At 54.7% G+C, this 20,689-nt stretch overlaps 1 protein-coding gene across 1 annotated transcript; it reads left to right on the top strand.

Annotated features, from left to right (window-relative positions):
- Positions 1 to 526: 526 nt before the first annotated feature.
- On the top strand, positions 527 to 4,740 carry MSX1 (msh homeobox 1). The gene is made up of 2 exons (XM_027598823.1): positions 527 to 1,214; positions 3,549 to 4,740. Exons 1-2 carry the CDS (start codon positions 746 to 748, stop codon positions 3,989 to 3,991), a joined length of 912 nt encoding a protein of 303 aa, XP_027454624.1. The 5' UTR covers positions 527 to 745; the 3' UTR covers positions 3,992 to 4,740.
- Positions 4,741 to 20,689: the final 15,949 nt, after the last annotated feature.

Below are 20,689 nucleotides of genomic sequence, written 5' to 3'. Positions count from 1 at the left end.
TCTTTCTACTAAATAACCAGGCGGAGTTTTTAAACTGTAAAAGAAGTACTCATGAAATGACTCATCTCAAATGATCGTGGTACAGAAGAGGGGAGGCAGGTAGCGGAGGGGGACAGAGAAACACACCCAGCAGCTGACTGAAGAAGAAGGTAGGAGAAGCCTTGGTAGAGAGAACCGGGGTAGGAGTACAGAGAAAAGGGAGGCGTGGGAGAGAGGGGTGGGCAGAAGACAAGTCCCCCAGGAACACAGAAAAATAGAGACCGACGGGCATCCGGAAAGAGACAGGCGGCCCAGGCTGGAGCGCCGAAGAAAGTTTCTCCCGCGCCCCCTCCCCTCCTCTGCCCTCCGGGGGTCCGGCCCTGTCCCGCGAGCCCTGCGGCCCAGTGCGCCTCGGGGCCAGTCCGCAGGAGCGCGGCCCAATGGCTTGCGCCGGGCCCGCCCCCTCGCGCGCTGATTGGCCGCCGCTGCGCTGGCCTCGCCTTATTAACAAGTTCTCTGGGGAGCTGCGGCCCGACCCGGAGCCGGCGAGTGCGCCCGGGAACTCGGCCTGCGCGGCGGCGCCAGCGAAGAACCAGGCCCCGAGCGCCGGAGTTGGCCTTGTGGGGAGGGGCGGGAGGCGCGCGCGCGAGGGCCCGCCCGGCCAGGGCCCCGGGCGCTCCCAAAGGCCGGCCGCGCTCCCAGTCCGCCGGAAGCCCATGCCCGGCGACTGGCCCGTGCTGCGGCTGGAGGGGGGGCCCGGCTCTGCATGGCCCCGGCTGCTGACATGACTTCTTTGCCACTCGGTGTCAAAGTGGAGGACTCCGCCTTCGGCAAGCCGGCGGGGGGAGGCGGGGGCCAGGCCCCCAGCGCCACCGCGGCCACGGCGGCCGCCATGGGCGCAGACGAGGAGGGGGCCAAGCCCAAAGTGTCCCCTTCACTCCTGCCCTTCAGCGTGGAGGCGCTCATGGCCGACCACAGGAAGCCCGGGGCCAAGGAGAGCGCCCTGGTGGCCTCCGAGGGCGCACAGGCGGCGGGCGGCTCTGCGCCGCCCCTGGGCGCCCGGCCGGGGTCGCTGGGAGCCCCTGACGCGCCGTCTTCGCCGCGGCCGCTGGGCCATTTCTCGGTGGGAGGACTTCTCAAGCTGCCAGAAGATGCGCTGGTCAAAGCCGAGAGCCCCGAGAAGCCCGAGACGACCCCGTGGATGCAGAACCCCCGCTTCTCCCCGCCCCCGGCCAGTAAGTAGCCAGAACCCAGGCGGCGGGGGAGGGGGCCGGGCGGGGGTGCGGGACCCGAGGGCGCCAGGCCGCGCGCCGGCGCCTGCTTGTCTCCAGCGGCTGCGTACCTGCAGCTGGATACCTGGAGCCGGTGCTGCAGATGGGTTGGCGGGGAGGCCCGGGTTTACTCCACTCCCCAATCGCATCAGCTAAAGGGGTGGAGGCCTGGCTGAAACCCAGCGCTCGGTCCACTTTCGCGGGCTCCTCGCCTTGGCCAGGGGACGCTGCGGGTGGGAGTTAACTTGTAGGACAAGGTGTCTGGGCACCCTCTCCTCCAGCCCTCCTCAGAGGACCCCAAGAATCCCCACTTCCCAATCTGCCCCCAAAACCCTGTTACTTCGCCGTTATCCCTACGGGTGGGTCCAAGTGGTGCGGACATCTTCCCTGCGCTCAGAGTTTCACTTTCTCGTGGAAGACTGCCCTCACCCCCCGCATTAAAGTATCTCTTTTCCCAGAGGTTCTTAATCTCTTGCAAAATTCCCCCTTCCCCCTTCAAGTTTCAGGCAGATACTTAGTGCTTCTGGTGGATGGGTCATTTAGTGGGAGGGGGCGCTCAGGTTCCAGTGGAGGGGGCGGGGCACCAAGTCAGTTAGTGGGAGGTGCCCCCTCCATTGCGGTGGGAAGCTCCCAAATTCGCCGACTGGGCCCATTGAAGCGGACTCCAGCGGTCAAAGGCGCGTTCGGGGTCGTTCCAAGGCCTCATGGGCCCCCGGCTTCTCTGCCCAGCAAACACGCTCGGAGATATTTCAGGAGCACGGGAAATTCCCAAGTTTTCCTCGTTTCCTCCGATTATTTTGCGCGGCATAATAGCAACCCGAATTCAATGGCGTGATGCTGAGGAATGATTTTTATCTGGGGATTAAACGTCTTTGAAAGGCCAACCCCTCCCTGGGCCTAATGGCTGGAGAAGGTGGCCCAGGGCTGTGCTGTCGCTACCGAAGGGAGTGACGTTTTCCTCGGCGTCCGCCCCTCGGGCCGCCGGGCGGAAAGCGAGTCGGGGGCCAACTGCTTCCCGGACTCTCAATGGCCTGGAGCAGGGAGAGGGGGGGGATGTTAACACGAGGTTTCGTTTGACTCATATCCTGGTGGTCTGTGAGCCCAAAGGATCATTAAAACACACACACACACACACACACACACACACACACACACACAATGAAAAAATGCATGCTTAGGCAAAACCCGCATGGTGAAACATTCTGGACTTGAATTCATTTTTCCCAAGGGAAGAAGCTGCTGGGTAGGGAAAGCGGCCTTTCCAGGACTTGGGAGTTCGGTTAGGGCCTCCACCCAGACCCCAAAGTCCTTGTGGTGCCCGTTGTCCTGGAAGGAATTTGTTCTACGTTTTATCCGGCCACGGCTGCCCTGTGTGGCAGGGGTTGACTGGCCCAGAGGACTCAGTCTCAGATCTGCGGGGGGAGCCCTCTGTCGAGGTGCTTGCTCACCACCCATCCTTGAAGTATATTTTGAAGCCGTAAGAAAAAGCTTGGCACCTTTGATCTCTGCGAACCCAGACACAGATGGAGAAGTGATTGCAGCGCCCCCCCCCCACTCCCATTTGTGTGTGTCCAGAGGGCCAAGGCGCTGGGGGTGGGAGAGACCCAAGAGACAATTGAGACAATCAGAAGTACCCCCCCCACAAACAGACTGGCACTTCATATATTTGAGATATGGCCGTGGTGCCACCTCCCTGACCGCCTGACAGCCGGCTTTTCTCCACCTCTGGGTCCCCAGGGACGGCCCTCAGAACCTTGTAGGAACATGCTGTTCCAAGGGAAAGAGTGGAATTTGGAGATCTGGGTTGGATGCCACGCAACGGCCTAGCCTAGCGCTGAATGCTTGGTGGGCACAGATAAATGTTTAGCCAATTCATGAAACTAGATGTGATCTTGGGTTGGGTGCAGGGCCTTTTGCGCGTGTTGCATCAACCTTATTAACACCTACCGTTCGGACACCGGCGGCGGTGGGAGGAAGCCCGCCGCGGGAGGCCCTCCTGAGCAGCCACCTAGCATGAAGGCATTCCGCCTCTTCCCAGTTAAATTCGGGCCTTGAACCTGCGCCTGTTTCACCTGGAATCTTTGTTTCCTCATTTGCAAGAAGTAGACAGGAACGTCTACCCCGCGGGGTGTGGCCACTGGAGAAAACCTTTTCCGAGTGTCTCTCCCAGTGCCTGGCACCGAGATGCTCCACGAAAAGGAATAGCTGGTATTGTTATTGACCACTCTTACTACTTTGTGGGCAGATTACACTCCCGCGCCGCTCTCTTAACCCCCTGCCTTTTTCTCGGCCCCCTAGGGCGGCTGAGCCCCCCGGCCTGCACCCTTCGCAAGCACAAGACCAACCGGAAGCCGAGGACGCCCTTCACCACCGCTCAGCTGCTGGCGCTGGAGCGCAAGTTCCGCCAGAAGCAGTACCTGTCCATCGCCGAGCGCGCCGAGTTCTCCAGCTCGCTCAGCCTCACCGAGACGCAGGTGAAGATCTGGTTCCAGAACCGCCGCGCCAAGGCCAAGAGACTGCAGGAGGCAGAGCTGGAAAAGCTGAAGATGGCTGCCAAGCCCATGCTGCCGCCGGCTGCCTTTGGCCTCTCCTTCCCGCTCGGGGGCCCCGCGGCGGTAGCGGCCGCGGCGGGCGCCTCGCTCTACGGGGCCTCTGGCCCCTTCCAGCGCGCCGCACTGCCGGTGGCGCCCGTGGGACTCTACACAGCCCATGTGGGCTACAGCATGTACCACCTGACATAGAGGGCCCCAGGGTCGCCTCCCTGTGGTACCAGCTGATTCCTCCAGCCCCGGTCTCCTGCGAGCGGCAGGTGCCATCCCCCCCAACGAGCTCCCTTGTTCGGCACCGCCCGCCTCCTTCCCCTTTAAAACCCCCACGCTGCTCCGGTTGATCCTCGGCTGCTCCCTGCGTTCGCTCTCCAATGTCTGATCCCCTCTCCCCAAAAGTGGCTGGAAGGGGCCCTTAACAATCTTCTAGAATCTAGATCTACCCTTTGTGTTACAGATGGAGAAACTTAGAGAGGTGTAGATTTCCCAGCGGTCCCCAGCAAAGTTAGTGGTCGGACCGGCGCTAGGCGGCTGCGTCCTGTCCTGACACCAGGCAGGAGACGCACAGAGAAACTCCCGTGTGAAGATTTTGGAAAATAAGAACAGGTGGAGAAAAAGAGAAGGGCATGCCAGGGGAGATGGAAACCCCCGTCCTTCCATCGGAAAACTTCAGAGAACTTCAACTGCACAACGTCTGCTTTCGGTGGGGGGAAGGGGGGTGACACAGATGCGTTGCCAAGGTAGGTTGAAGGGACCTCTCTCACCAGTACCAGAAAAAAACTGTAAAATAAAATTTAAAACTCCTGTTTCTATTTAACAGTACATTTGTGTGACTCTCAAGAATCCCTTTGGAAGGGATTTTGTGTAATATACTGTATATTTGAAATTTTATTATCATTTATATTATAGCTATATTTGTTAAATAAATTAATTTTAAGCTACAAGAAACGATCTCTTTATTGATTTAGGCTTTTATTTGGATTTTACTTCTTGCCTTCTGTTCACATATGCAATTGCTTTTCAGCATGATGGTAGTTTTACACTAGCACCTTTCAAAGGTGACAACAGGATATTCAGGGACAGAAGGGGGGTGTCCTTTTGAACACGCAGGACAGATCTGCATTAGCAAAGTCAAGTGGAGAATTGAAGCAATTACCTAGGATAATTAGGCTCAATTTTCCAATTCACTTTAAGCTGAAATCGACACTTGCTCAGGCGACCCATAACCGACTCTTTCTTTTTTCTTCCCTTTTAACCTGTCTATGAAAACAAAGCGAATCACCCAAATGGTTTGATGACTGCAGACAGCTAATCCAGACAATTCCCACCCCCGCAAACCTGTTTTTCCCACAGGAGGCCAGGTGGGGGGTGGAGGCCATTGCTTTGCTTCTCTAAATCGCTGCGCTGGTGGAGACCCGGTTTGTGGATCTAATTTTGAGCTGCCAGAATGTGAACGCCTTCACACTCCCTATTACGACCCTTAAAAACAAAACACTTTACTGAAAACCCAAGGCGACAGTACACTTCCCACCTTGGCGTGTCCTTTGCATGAGCCCCTGCCTCCAAACACTCACAAACTTGTTTTTTCTTTTATATAGTAGGTTAGATTCAGGCTTCCAGGAGAATATATTTGAACGAGCGCCAAGTTTAGCCTTCTGGGGGGAATTCTGCAAGGATGTTGATGGCAGAAAATGACCTTGTAGTAAACAGAGCCTACTATGTTCCAGACACCGCTCTGTTCCGTTTCGAGTTGGGGGCCCTGGCTTAATTCTCACGAGATCTGCATGCCCTCCCCTCCCCCGGGCCCTGCCTCAGTCCCACATTGGCCCGCACCTCCAAACTCCACGCAGGACAGCCCCAGGCAGCTTTTGCCCCAAGCCGTTAACCCTGGAAGCCAGCAGGCCAAGGGTTGTTAGAAACTCCAAGGACCTGGCGTTGGACTTGGGGAGGGTCGACGTCTCCACAGCTAGAGGCCGTGGTGCGGGGTGGAAAACGAGTCTGGGGCACATGGAGCGGTTTCTAGCCCCAGGGGCCGGAGCTCTGCCTAGGAATTCCAAGAGAGCGCAGGGCTGCGCGCACGCACTCTGGGCGGGCTCTGAGCTGGCGCCGGGCAAGTTCCAGGGTACCCCGGGTCTCCGATCCTACAATCTCGATTGCTCCGGCAAACGTTCTGTCCCGGAGGCCGGGGCTGAAGTCCCAACATGTCACAACTCCCCTCCTTAAGAAAAGAAAGCAAGCTTGCTGTAGAGTGCAGTTCCGCCGCTCCAGACAGACAGACTTCTGGGTTCCCAGAAGCGCGGTCAGAACCCGAATCTGGGCCTCTTCGTCCCCAAGAGAGAGGAGTTAGACCTAAAAAGGTCTTAGACTCAGGTAGTGCTTTAAAGGCGCTTGAGGGCTGAGGTATATCGCTGCTTCTCGCAGACGCAGAAAGGAGTTGTCGTCTCCTCTCTATAAACCTAAGCAACCCGACAGTGACGGAGCGCAGGACACTGGCTCCTACAAATTTTTCGGGTACCTTTCGGGAACACCCCTGGTGATTCTCCTGTCCTGGGGGTAGTATTGAACTTGAAGTCAGACAAGCTGACGGGGTTCATCCCAGCCCTGCCGCTTATTGACTGCCTGACTTTGGATAGGGAAGATATTCCATTTCTCCGTTCCTCAGTTTTCTCATATGCGAAATGGGTCTGGGAATCCTTCCCCGCTCCCAGGATTTTGGGGAAGTGTCAACGAATCCCCGCGAGAGAGGGCGCCCGGGGAATAGGGGTGGACCTGATTTTTCTCAGTTCATGGTGCGCCCGCAGCCCTGGAGTCTTTTACTCTAGTGCGGGTAGGGGAATGGTGGGGCGGGATCAGGTGTCTCCTCTGGCTCGGACTCCCGGGCCTCCTGGCTCCTCGAAGTTTGGCAATTTAGGGTCGAGGCAAACTTAGAGCAACATAATTGCAGTAATGAGCAACGGCTCGCGCTCTGCAGACGCGCCACGGCTCCAGAGAGGCGGTAGCTGCAGGCAAGGCGGGCGCTCCCCCTTCCCCCACGCAGCACCTCTGCCGGGTGGAGGAGGTCGCCTCCCCGGGACCCCCGCTCGAGCCCGCCTCTGCGCGCGCCTCCGCCCGCGTTGCCGGCTTGGGTCCGGGTTTCCTTCCACTCCCGTGCCCCCTGCTTTATCCATTTTTGTTTCTTTTCCTCTAGCTCTTTCTTCCCCCCCTTTTGTTTTCGAATTCCCTTTGTACACAGAAGGTGCCCAATAAATGTTTGCTAGATCGGAGCGGCTCACTGGTGTGGGGTGAAGACTGGGGCTAAATTCAGCCAGGCCTGGCGGGAATTGGCGGCAGTCCTCGCGGCACCGCTGCTCTCTCAGCCCAGTCCTCCGAACTCAGTTGCTTGTTTATCAAGCGAGGGCAGAGTGGGCAGGGGGTTCCCAGGCCTGGTCCTTTACGGATCTAGTTTCCTCCTTTGGCAGGAAACACGGGATCATTCACTTCGAGTCACCACCTATGGCGCCCAGAGGAATTCCCGGGCAAACCGCCTCCCCCGCGCCTCCCAAGAACCTCATGGGATTTTTTAAAATTTATTTATTATTTATTTAATTTTATTTATTTAATTTTATTTATTTATTTATTTATTTATTTATTTATTTATTTATTTATTTATTTATTTATTTAACAAGAGAGTGTGTGGCGGTCCAGAGAGGTTATTTAATTTCCCAGGGTCACACAGCCCATTAGGGGGAAAGCAGGGATTCGAACACAGATTACACGCCGGTGTCCACGCTTTCCCCCACTGCCCAGTCCTCTCGTTGAGGGTCACCTAGTGCCTGAACGGCTGTTTGGTTTTAGAAAAGGCCCACGAAGCGCGCGCATCGCTGGAAAACCGGCCTCGGGGAGCCCAGCCAGCCCTAGCTCCACGAATTTAACCCCTTCGTGCTCTGACCACGAGCAAGCCCCGTCCCTCGGGGAACAAAAGGGGCATCTCACCTGCCCTGCAAGCTGTCTCTGAAGGCATTTTCGTTTTGTTGGGGAGGCAAAGGCTTAATCTGCAAACTCAGCTTCTGACCACGTAGGCTGGACCGAGAAGGCCCAAGGTCTGTGGCGTGGAAGCCCGGGTAGGAGAGATTACTTCGCGGCTGGGGCCCTGGGGCACTCTCGCTCCGCGCACGTCCGCGGGGGCTCGGGCGGTCGCCGATCTTCGAGGCTGAGCTGGGGCCGGAGAGCTCGCGCCAAGAGCGCCTTGTGTTAGGGTTCGTTTCTCCGCTCGTTGACCCCGGGCTTGAAGGCCCAGGTCGCGCAGGAGGCCCAGTGGAGATAGTTACTCGGGAGGCGGGGGACCTTAAGTGCGAATCCTACCGGCTGTGAGGCTGGCGGGATCCCGAACCCAATGATGCCCCCCTTGGTGACCCGCGGCCTGGAGGTGAGCCCGGCCTGCGCCTCGCCTGGAGCCCTCGGGGGCGCAGTGGGAAAGAGCAAGGAGAGGCTGCGGCCGCCTTTCAACTTGGCGGCTGGCGCCGGCCTGGCCGGGCCCCCGGGGCCGTGCGGCCTCCCCGGCTGCGTCCCCGCCCTCCCAGCAGCTCGCACCGCGGCACGGCCGGGACACTCCCCCAGCCCCGACTCGGGCAGCTCCTGGGAAACACCGTCACTGCCCCCCCTACCCACGGCCACCAAGTGTCCATTCTCCAAGAGTCCCCGGAGTCCCCATTCCAGACTCTCGGATCTCCTTTCGCTCCACTCGACAGCTTCCACTCCGGTCTCGCGCAGCACCCCTGCTCCAGGCCTATGAGGACCCTCTCATCACACAGGCCTGCCTCCTGCACAGCGCCCTCCCGCGGCCCCGGAGCAGGACGCTGGAGCAGGCTCCCTCCGAGACAGCTATTGTGCTCGCGCATCCTCGTCGCCCTCGCCATCATCGTCGGACACACAACACACCAACCTACACTGCAACACACACATCTGACACACACACAACCTAACACAATGCAACACATGTTCAACCAAGACGCACACTCAACACACAACCAACCAGCGTGAGCCCGTGCGCGCGCGCGCGCGCGCGCACACCCCCCCCCCCAGCACGCACCACCAACCATATACACCCAGCGCATACACACACAGCCAACAAATTCACACACCCAGACAACACCTCTCAAACAAATGCAATGTGACACATACACGTACAACCAACAGACACCCAACCACACAAAATCAACATATGCCGCACACTGTACACACAAAGCTAACACGCACACACCAACACACACCCAAAACCCACAATCAATACACACATCCCAATAAAAACACAGCTCCAGTTTATAGAGGCAAACATACAATGTCAAGGCACTACCCCTCAACGTCCCTACTGAAGTTCTGCCACCCAGAACCTGGTGACACTGGGAGACACACATAATCTTGATGGGGGAGACCCAGAGATAGACGTTGAACGGGGGGGATCAACCCCGAGAAATTATGGACATCCAGCCACAGCAAGAGACTGCAGGCAGAGGCCTACCAAAGCCATCTGAAGCCACCCAGACTGGGATGATGAGATTGACACAGGAGCAAAATGTGCAGCTCAGAGCACAGTGGGTGCCTGGCGGGAGATAACACTGTGTGGAGGACCGAGGAGCAGTTTGTGCTTGTGCATGGAGTTAATCTTAAGACGCAGAGCTTTTACCTGGAGGCTGCTAGAAGAGCCTGAGGGAACGCTGGGAGCTCTGTTACAAGAACCCTGTGGTGACCAGCGTTCCTTTCTCCTCCCGGGGCTCCTCCTCTGGGACCACGCCCCCGCCACTCCCACCCCCTCCTGCAAGCCCCCCTTCTCCTGCCTCTGCAGAGTCTTAGAATGCCTTTTCCGGAATCAGATCCCACGCCTGCTCTTGCTGGGCTGAATTCAGGCCCCAGATCTGGAAATGTCCATCCCATCACCCAGCACTCCCCCCCTCCACTGCATCCCTCTCCCCCACTGAGAAGGCGGTGCTTTGAGAAGCAGCTAGCTACCCCAGGGTCAGGACAGTGATGGATCGCCAGCCTGGAGCCGGACCATCTGGTCTTATGAAACCTGGTTTTGGCACCTATTAGCTGTGTGACCTTGGGCAAGTTACTTAACCTCTCTGAGTCTCACTTTCCCCATATAGAAAGTGTAGAATCGTGGTAACAATCTCTTCCTATTATTATGGGTATACAATGAAGTGCTCTGTGAGATGCTTGGCATTTGCAGCATTAAACATCGATTATGAGTACTTAAAAGAGACGATTTTAAAAGTGTGTGTGTGTGTGTGTGTGTGTGTGTGTGTGTGGTGTGGTGTGGTGTGTGTGTAACTTCCTGGGGACTCCAAAAGACGATCAGGCCCACACCTCAAACCTGAGGGCTGGAATCTGCCTGTCTGGGTGGTGATTTCTAGCAAGTCGCCGCGCCTCTCCGAGGCTTTGGGAATCTGTCCCTAACGCCTGGCTCATAAGGGCCTAGAGCACCGCGACAGGGGTGCAATAAAGACAGATTTTTGGGGTAGTTAATGCGAATTCAAAGCCTGTTCTTACTTCAGGGCCTGACTGGGGGCCGACGGAGGGGACGCCCGCGACCTGAGACTCCGCGTTGGGGGGGAGTAGCAGCCGCACGTGGAGGCCTTTGCAGCCCATTTTACAGGCGCGGGGACGGCGCGGAAGATCGGTCGCTCGCAGCCGGCAGCTCGGGCGACGGTGGGGGCTGCCTCCTGACCCACCCGTGGAAAGCGGGTTTTGACGGACTCGCAGGGCTGGGGTGTGTCTGCGAGTCTCCGCGAGCGCGCTCCTGGCTGTGCGCGCGCACCGACGCGCGTCGGAGGCCGCGTTTGCGGTGTCGCTGGGCGGCCGGGTAGGGCGCGGTCGCCTCCGCGCGGTCCCGGCGGCCTCGGAGTCGCCCGCGCGTCGGGCCAACCCCCGGTCTCCCCCTCCCGCGACCTTCTGGCCGTCCGCGCAGAGTCCTGGCCATTTGGCCCCGCTCAGATGAGCTGCCCCGCGGGTAGGCTGGACTACGGGGCCTCGGGATGTTATTTTTAAAAGATACCCTGTTTTCTCTCTGATGACGCCTTTCAATCCCCCCCGCCCCCCGTGTTAGCTGGGGCTCCTCCACCGAAGAAACAGCTGCTGTCAGGGCCACACCAACTGGAAGCGAATGTTTAAGGCAAGCGGTCTGTTATGCCACCCGGTTTCCCAGTAGAGTCGACCTGTCCCTGCTATAATGTGACCGCAGCCGAGGTGTCCTGAACCCTTGCCTGCTCCAGGACCCCTCCAAGTGGTCCATGGGGAGTATGCCAGCAAATCCACACTACCAGGCATGCATGCACCAGTGCATCCCCACTTCACAGATGAGGAAGCAGAGGCATAGGGAGATGAGTGACTCAAGCAAGGTCGCACAGCTGGTGGGAGCTGGAGCAGAGCTTCGGACCCAGGCAGCCTTTGCTGAGCCCTGTCGTTTGGCCTTTCCGAGCCTCGGTTTCCTAGTCCGAGGAATGGGATCACTCCCAGGCTGGTGTAGGGAAGCCGAGGCTGACCCCATCTGGAACATGCCCTGAGAACTCCAGAGCACACAGCACACGGGCGGGTCGGCTACTCCAGCCAGCCGCTTGGAAGGCAGAAGGTTCTGATCCTCTGGGGGCAGCGGCAGGGGTGGGGTGGGGCGGTTGGCGGATGGGGGCGCGGACTGAGGCTGGAGGGATGGGTGGGGTTGAAGCGCAGGTGTGTTCTTGTCCTTGGAGGGTGACCTGACCGAAGGAAGGAAGACTGTGGCCACTGTGGACTCGAAATTAAAAGAGATTCCTCCTTTATTCCTCTCTCGATGACTCAGGCACCCTCATTAACTCATATTACCGGTGAGGAAATCAAGGCACAGAGTGGGTGAGTGACTTGCCAAAGGTCACACAGGTGTCTAAGACCAGATCTGGGTCCACCAATCATGGCGGCTGTCTCCAGAGGTGTGAATGCAGAAATTCATCCACGTGCCCAGGAGGGGACCTGGAAGCATTTACTGCAGGCAACAGCACTTGGCAGAATCTCCCTCCTACCACAGTCAAGATTGAACAGTTTGCCTTGTTCTGAGTGCTTCGCGCATCCCTAAACCCAGGCGGGGTCTGGATGCCGTCTTACAGATGTGCCATTGTCACCAGTGGGGTCATGTACTCATTTACAGATGAGAAAACTGAGGCTTGAAGGGGTAGTGGGATTTGGCCAAGGTCATGCAGAAAGTCTGGGCAGAGCCCACCTCCCTGATTTTAGTCCAGTGTTTTTCATTAATTCATTCAATGGCAACTGAACAAGACCTACACACTAACATAAATATGAATTTCAGGTAGAGACGAGTGCTTGGGAGAAAATAACAGGATGAGGAGAGGGGGTACAGCGGAGGTAGTCATAGTGGACCCCTCTTCAGAGGAGCAGTGTGTGGGCTGGGATCCAAAGGGTGAGGGGGAGCCCAGAGTTCCAAAAAGCCAAGGGAAGACCCTCCCATGGAGAGGGACCAGCAAGTGCAAAGCCTCGGAGGCAGAAACAGCCGGGCAAGGCTGGAACTGGCCTCTGGCGAATTTAAAACAGGAGCCCTACAGGGTCGGCTTTGGTTTTCAGAAACTCTGCATGGCTTTAAGGAGGAGAGTGGTGGGGGTGGAGTAGGAGACATCGCCCCAGTTACAGGAGCGGTGATGCCTGGACCAGAGAGAAGCTTTTTCCTTGGCCTCTTCTCTCCTGTGACCCTCCCCCGTTCCCACACCACCGAAGGTGCGGAGGGTAAGCTGAGAAACGTGGGGGCTCCTCAGGGTGAAGCAGCCCCCTGGCCCCAATGATGTTTCTTTTCTCTCGGATTGCAGACCCTGCGCCTTGGCTCCCAGCTCCGGGTCTGGGGTCCCCGGAACTCTGCAGCCCCAGCCCTGGGGCCAGCAGAGCCTCCGCGGTGGGGCTGAGTTTGGGTGGGCTTCCATTCTTGCACCGAGTACATCTGTCAATGTCCTCTCCTCCTGAGAGCTCTCTGAAGGCAGGCTATGGCTTGACAGATTTTTTTAGTTTTTTATGCCAGCACCTAGTACGGTCTCATGAGGGAAAGTGAGGTCCTCATCTCCTAAATGAGCGTTTACTCTGAGCCAGCCTCTGTGCCAGGCGTCCCACACGCGTGGTCTCACTTGATTCACCGCACGGCCTTTAAAGGAAAACATTCTCTTTAGTCCCTTTCACGGACGAGTCAGTTGTGGTCCAGAGATGTCAAGTGTCACGCCCAAGGTCACCCAGCAGCTTCTGGGTGAACCCTCAAGAACTGGACTCCTGACCGGGATCCCCAGTTTTCCCACCTGCTCAGGGGTCTCCCGGAAGAGATTCAAGAGATGGGGGCTGAGCTGGAACCGTCACCGTGCGGTGACTCCGGTGGGACGCAAGGAGATGCCTCGGGAACCTTCCCCGAGCGCTTCTGCTTCTTCTGAAACTCCCTTGAGAGGCTGAGCCTTAAGGCGCAGAGATCTAAGGCTGCTCCCCGGGGTAAATCGGCTGCTCTGGGCGGGGGTCGGGGGCAGTGGATCCGCGCGGCCGGGTCAGCAAATTCCTGGCCCAGTAACTACTACCAGGTTTGCGGGCGAGGGCTTGGGGCAGGTGCGCCCCGGTGCGCCCCGGCGTACAAAGTTACCCCTGCGCCGTCACCTCGACTTCTAGGAGGTGGACCGTGGGTCTGACTCCCGGGGGTCCCCTGACAGCAGGGCGGGGGACAGGGAGGGGAGGTGGAGATAGGACGTGAAGACCCTGCAAAGGGGTTCTTCTCGCTTTTTTCTTTTTTTTTACTCTCGCTCTTTGCCCCTCGAACTAACGTTCCCTTTCTTCTCTTTTATGTTATATCCAGTATGATTCATATACTTTTTTAAAAAATTTATTTGTCAGAGAGAGAAACAGAGAGTGCGCACAAGCAGGGGGCATGGCAGGCAGAGGGAGAAGCAGGCTCCCCTCCCAGCAAGGAGCCTGATATGCGACTCATCCGACCGAGGACTCTGGGATCATCAAGACGCTTAACTGACTGAGCCACCCAGGCCTCCCTGATTAATTTACTTTCTTATGTTAAAAAGTTGTAAAGTGGCCAGTGGAGGTCCTGGGACACTTGCTTATTTAACAAATTATTACTGTGCCAGGTTGGCTGAGTGAGAGGTACTGGGGACGATGCTGTGACAAGACAAAGTGTCTGTTCCTGAGCAGCTCAGAATGAAACTGCACGCCTCTGGGCAGGGAATGAAAGGAAAGGGGAGGCTCCCAGGCCAGGAGATGCGTGATCAGAGGGTGTGACTGGATGCTTCCTGTGGAGGGGCAGAGGGGACGTTCGATTGAATAAAGGACTTCAAGGCCAAGGGACCAGAAAGTGCAAAGGCCCCCAATCACTGACCTGGGCAGAACTGTGAGCCTGTGACCATCTTTCAGCCGTGGGAAGTCACTGACATGATTTATCTTGATCAAGAACATCTCTGCTTTTAAACTGATTTGCAAATCGAGTCGTCTCTGATCTTCATCATCTAGCAGCCATAGGGAGAGTGCCCGCTGCCCATTTTTCAGATGAGGGAACTGTGGCCCAGTGGGGTGGCCTGGTCACTCAGTGGGTGAGGGGTTACATCTGGAGTGAGAAGGCAGACCCCGGTCAATCTCTGACACCCCAGCTGATTCCAGATGAACTGCCTTAGGAGAGTACTGGATCTGTGCGGGCATCCCACAGGCCCATGTGTTTAGGGGTGGGCCACAGGAAAGGTTCCAGAGCCTGCTGGAAGTAGCGGAGCATGGCGCAGATGGAAGAATGTCAGTCACTGCCTTACGACCTCTGGGAAGGTTCAGGAAGTATCGGTTTCTGAAGATCCACAATTTGGAGGTACTCATTGATCTTGGTGGGGGGGTGTCTTTGTCTTGTGTAAAATCCACTCCTCCTGGGTTAGACAGTTGCTGGAGTCCTGGCTTCCATCTGGGAGGGTGCCTGGCCGCTGGTCTTCATCTGTAGCCAGGTGGGTCCAGCATAGCACTGGCCAGGCTCGCTGGGATTGAGAGTGTCTTTGAAATAGTTTATCACATGAAGCCCCTCCCCCCACCCCACTGGGGAGCAGCAAGGGCCTATTCTAGTTACATTAGGTTGGCTTCATGGGTCTGTGACCAGGACAGTGGCACAGGGACCACTCTCAGAAGGACCTCAGCTTGGGGTCTAATGCTGCAGGTCCCACCTGGAAGCTCTTCCTAAGTTTAACTTTGAATTTCTGGTTTATAAATAACGTCTATGCTCTGGGGCCTTGGACCCGCCACCAGCTGCCTCCATGGGATGGTTTTTGGCTGCATGCTTCCCAGCTCCCTGGTGAGTCAGTGCTGGGGGCACACCCCCTATGGCATTTAGAGGTTAAGCATATATTCAGTGGGCAACTTGGTGGCCGCTAACCTCTTGCCCACCCATCATCCACGTGTCTAGTAAATTCCAGTACAGAGATTGCAATACCCCCAGAGATTGCAATCTGTGATGGGTTGGGGCAGGGGGTCCAAGGGAAGGGGAGGCTCCTGACTTGAACTTCCCACCACTGTTTAGACCTGGTGACTGGCAGGGAGTCTGGAAGCGGGATGAACTGTGTGTTTACATGGCAAGTCACAGTTTGGGGCCCTTGGGTGCCTGTGAGGGTCTGCACGCACCTGCCAGGATCTCCGTGAGTGCACAAGGAAGAGCGACATTACATAGCAACAGAAAAGCCCAGGGCAGGTCAAGAGTAAGAAGAGCACAAGGAAAGGAAATGTTTTATACGTGAGTACCTTTAACAGCACTCCCCGCCCCCCCCCCCACTCCCCCAACCCCCGCTTTTTGAACCGGGGCCGTGCATTTTCATTTGGCACTGGGCCCTGTAAATTATGTCGCTGGCCCTGCCCCCAAGTACTAGATGGCTTCTGGGTAGTTCTTTCTGGAGGCTCGTGTGCCGCTGACCCGGTCAGCAGAGCCGAACCTCCAGGGGTCTGGGCACAGGTAAGAGCAACCTCTCAGCTAATAAACAAGTCTTCATAAAATCGGACGCCTCTTTCCCCATGAACCTCAGCTTTACGAGGAGGAACTCTTGGCAGCGTGCCAGCAGGCACTGCCGCCTGGTTCAGGGATGACGTGTCTCTAGTGGGGACTCTGGGAGTTCCGTGCTCAGAATCAGAGAGCTAGTCATGCACATGGACAGCCAGCCATAGGTGCACATCCTGATGGGAGGAGGAAGAAACTGGGGGCCAGAGAGAGTTGGTGACAGTCTTTGTGTCACACAGGGAGGTAAAACAGAGTGAGGTCAGGCACTTAGGTCCCTTGGTCCAACTCAGTCCAAGAACTCTTGTTTTACTAATGCACCGGGAAGGGATTCCCCCACCAGTTTTCCTTCTGAAAGCATGGAGGGAACAAGGCATATTCCAGCAGGAAGGGATTCTGGAAGCCTCCAGCCTGAGCCTCTTCTCTGATCCTCGAAGAGAATTATCTGAACATCTTTTTCATACCTCTTAAGAGATGGTTGTGTGCCTCTGTAACTCGCTGCTTTACGTTCTTTTCCCTCCTAGCACTCGTCACCCCCAGACATTGTCTATGCCTTTCTTGCCTGGTTGCCCCCCCTGGAATGTTCAACACTGTGACCCCAGTGCATACCATGGGAGCTGACACATTGTGGATCCCAAGGATGATTGTTGAATGAATGAACGAGCGAATGAAGCCAACCTCTGCTTCCTTATACGTTCCCAGGAATGGGAGGCTCGCTGCCTTGTGAAGCGGAATCCATCCATCTCTCTGTCCACCCACTTAATTAGCATTTATCTTACCCATAGTGCACCAGGCACTCTTAACTCCTTTTACAAGTGTTTATTGAGCACCAAATATATACCAGGAACTGGGCGAGTACTGGGAATGTGCTGGTGAGGAGGGAAAAAGACAGAACCTGTGTCCTTATGGAGCCTAGAGTCTAGGGGGAGACAGACACTAATTAAATATGACACAAATACATGTGAAATAATCATTTTAATAGGTAACATTCATTATGCTATTTAATAATAACCCTTAACTTAAGGTCACTGCTGCATGTGGAGGTGTTATGATCCCTTTTTGGCCAGAAGGGGAAGTCTGACTCTGAGAGCAGGGGATTGAAGCACAGAGAAGGCAGACACAGGGTGCCGAGCTGACGAGGAGGATGCAAACTTGGGCCCATTGTTCACGTCCAGGACTCTTTCTACTGTGTCTCACGGGAAGCCTTCTTCTTCTTCTTCTTCTTTTTTTTACATTTTAAAAATTTTAATTTTAATTTTATTTTTTTCAATTCTTTTCTTCCTTTTTTTTTTTTTTAATTTTATTGTTATACTTCTTACTTGGCCGAGTCTTCTTCTTGCACTGTCCCAAGTTCCCTTCTGTTCTTTGGAGGTATGGGGGTGAGTTCAGTGAAAACAAGCAGGGATGACGTTATTTGGTCTTCTCCATGGTCAAGTCCCTGGCTGAGCCCTTGGATGCATCTCATTCATGCTGGGTACGGCCATGAACTCTGTTTCACGTGTGCTGAAATGCATCATCTGAGGCTCCAGCAGGCTACTTTCCTCACCAGGTTCACATGGCCGGTAAGCAGCAGAACCAGGACCTCAGATTCTAGTCTCACTTCTGCCACTTCCTGACCAGGTGGCCTTGGGCAGCCAACTTTCCTCTCTGAGTGCTCATTTCCTCAAACGAGTAGGTGCCATTTTGGCTCTGTGTGTCCAGCTCACCAGGCTTTTGTGAGGGCCACTTGAGGTCCTGCATGCAAAGTGATCTCTCTAGCAGTGTTGTCCGGGACAATGGGCTGTGTGTCAGACACTGTGCTTTGTTGTGCTGTTTCACCGAATCTTCTTGATGACCCATTTTATAGATGGGGAAACAGAGGCTCAAGGAAGTCAAGGAATTACTCTGAGGTCACATGATTTTTAGTTGTAGTTGCTGGGGCTCGAACCCAAGTCTGTCTGACTCTGGAGACTGGGCTCCATGCTCTTGACCCCAGCCAAGTCTCTTCTTTGGCCAAATGTTCCCCTTAACTTCATTGAGTTGTGGCATGGTTTCTAAGATCCTCTCGCTTGCTGATTGGAGGGTTCTGTTGGACACTTAGGTCCGAACACTTTACTCCCCAGGTCTGAACCCTTCAATGGCTTCACATCTCACTCCAGTAAAATGCAGGGTCCCTATTCCAGCCCACAAGGCCCTACCTTATTTGGCTCCCCTACCCCCTGTAATTTTCTCAACCACTCATGCCATGGTATCTCCTCTGGCCTTTTGGCTGTGTCTCAAGCACAGCACACTCACCTGTGCCTCAGGGCCTTTGCACTTGCCCTTGCTTAGAATTATTTTTCCCCTGGTATTTGTATGCCTTTCTCTCTCTCTCTCTCTCTCATGCTTTTGCTCTGGTGTCTCAGAGAAGCTGTTCCTATTCTTCCCATTGGAAATAGCACTTTCTGCTCACTCCTAACCTGGCTTTGTTTCTCTTCATAGAAATCACTACCTAACGGCAGAGGACGTGCTTATATGTTTATATATTCTGTTTCTCCCTCACTTGATGCCTAACATCAGGAGGGCAGTGACTCTGTAGTTCCCCACTGGGTCCCGAGCACCCAGAACAGTGCTCAGTAGGGCTTCAGTATTTATTAATTAAATGAAGAATTGCCCCATCTCATGCACAGGAGAAGCCCAAGGCTCTGAGAGGTTCTGTGACAGGCTGTAGGCCTCACAGGTCCCAGTGGAGCAGCAGGATGACAAACCGGGTCCCCTTGAATGCTGAGCTCTTGGTCCCTGTCCTCACTGCTGCCCATTTCTCAGAGGAGGCCGCAGGGGGCCTGGGTGCCCAGGAGGCAGGAAAATGGGCATGGACAACCATAGCCTCCAATCTGACCGCTGGCCCCGGAAGGCCCGGGAACCCAGACTGGGTGGGGGGGAAATGCTAAAGGAGGAAAAGGCCATGATTTCCAGGTGGGTCTGCCAGCTCCTTTTCATATCTTGCTACTCACCCATCCCGAGCAGGGGCGGGACACCCCAAGATTCAAAGAAGGGACACACTCAAGGTGACAGGGTTTCCTGAGCAGGGGATGGGTAGGGAAGCCATTCTCTGGAGCCAGAAAGCTGGGGTTCAAATGCTGGCCCCTCGCTAACTGGCCATGCAACCGCGGGCACATCTATTTGCCTCTCTAGGTCTTATCAGTCTTCCCATCTGTATAATGGTGTTATAACAATTCCTGCCTCCTGGAACCATTAGAGGATTCAATGAGTTGATGCAGGTAATATGCTTGGAATAGTGATAGAGACTTGGGCCTCCATAGTCATCAGTCACTCCTATCAGACCCCTGGGACTCACAAGCCTGAAAGTCTGAGGCTCCTGCTGTTTCCTGCCCTCCCAGCCTCACCCCCCATCAGCCACAGTGGGAGAAACAGAAGGGAAATGCTGGGAGAAGAGACATACAGACACCAGCACTCTCATCTTGGAGACCCCAACCACAAATCGGTGAGCCTGACAAAGCAGGGGTTAAGATATTCTTTTCCAGATGAGAAAGCCAAGGCCCAGAAGGGTCGAGGGATTTTTCTCGCGGTTGCACAGTAAGGACAGGGCTGCAGTTAGCCTCCGAGTCTGGATTCCTGGACCTGCACTATATTCCCATCACATTTGCACCCTGCACTGCTTCTCCTTGGATCTGCCTTCTGCACTACAACTACTGATGGTTTTTGTTTGTTTGTTTTGTTTTGTTTTTTACAACTTGGATGAGCTGGAGCCTTAAGATATCACTAATCCTAGATCAGGGCCCAACCGTGGAACTATAAGCCTGTCACAGTTTTCACCAGGTTCTATTAGACTATGATGTGCTCAAAATGCAGGTGAATGTAGGAAATCCAACTCAGATGAAATTATGATGAGTCATTTAAATCATCAGGGTATGGGTACTTTTCTGTGTATATGGTTGGGGGAAGGAAGTTACTTTGCTTCTGGAGCACCGACTAGGTTCCTCATTCCTATCTCTTAATTTAATATTTAATAATAGGGCATCCCTGCTTGTTGCCCAGGGACTACTGGAGCCCAGGGCGGGTAAGTCGACTGCTCAAGATCACACAGTTAATCAGCCAGTATCTGGAATTCATATTAAGTTCTGTGTGACTCTAATGCACATGTCCTTTCTCTCTACCTACCCTGGTTTTAAGTGCCTCTTTAACACATTAATAAGCTCAGAAAGCACTCCGGAAGTGGTGGCAAAAATACAGATCAAGTAAAATGTTTATAAGAAGAAGAATGTTTTTTAAAAAAGCAAACAAAAAACAAACAAACCCCAAACCCTCTCCTGGTGTTGATGGCTTTCACTGGAGATTATAAAGAAACAGAAACTCTTAAAATCAGTCTTTGGACTTGTTAATAATGAGCTGGTAAGAGAATGCTAATGAAATGTTATTAGTTTTTTTCTTGTTAAAATCTCATTTCAAATAATTCCGTTCGTCATCCATTTTTTACGAGGAATGAAAACAAATGTTTTCCAAAGCTTCAAACCAAAGTCTCTGTGTGGGTTTCTTGTTTTGAGCCAACTACGCCATGTCTTTTCCCAGCTGGGAATTCCCTCCCCCTGTCCCTCTGTTGTTCCAAGTCCTGCACGTCCTGCTGGTCCATCTTTTCCCTTTTGTCTCAGATGCTAGCTAGCCCTGTCCCAACAGAGTCAAGTCCTGGGTTCAAATTTGAGATCCTTTTTGTTAACCACTAAAACATTAGTTTTTGTTTTTAGTATAAGCCAAATTTAAACACATTCTCACTGTGAAAGAAACTGGAGATACGTAAGAGTATAGAGCATATTTCACTCTTATCCCCAGGGATTGTCAGTTTTTTAAAGTTGTTTTTAGATTTAATTTTGACTTTTTATTACAGAAGTAAGTTTATATAGTTTTAAAGGTCAAAC

This window comes from Zalophus californianus, chromosome 2 (assembly GCF_009762305.2).
Source record: "Zalophus californianus isolate mZalCal1 chromosome 2, mZalCal1.pri.v2, whole genome shotgun sequence".
Taxonomy (NCBI): domain Eukaryota; kingdom Metazoa; phylum Chordata; class Mammalia; order Carnivora; family Otariidae; genus Zalophus; species Zalophus californianus.
This window is presented reverse-complemented; position numbering and strand designations above follow the sequence as displayed.

Coding starts and splice junctions, on each gene's coding strand:
- MSX1 (XM_027598823.1), top strand. CDS start 746: ATGGCCCCGGCTGCTGACATGACTTCTTTGCCACTCGGTGTCAAAGTG. Junction 1,215..3,548: donor CTTCTCCCCGCCCCCGGCCA/GTAAGTAGCCAG, acceptor TCGGCCCCCTAG/GGCGGCTGAGCCCCCCGGCC.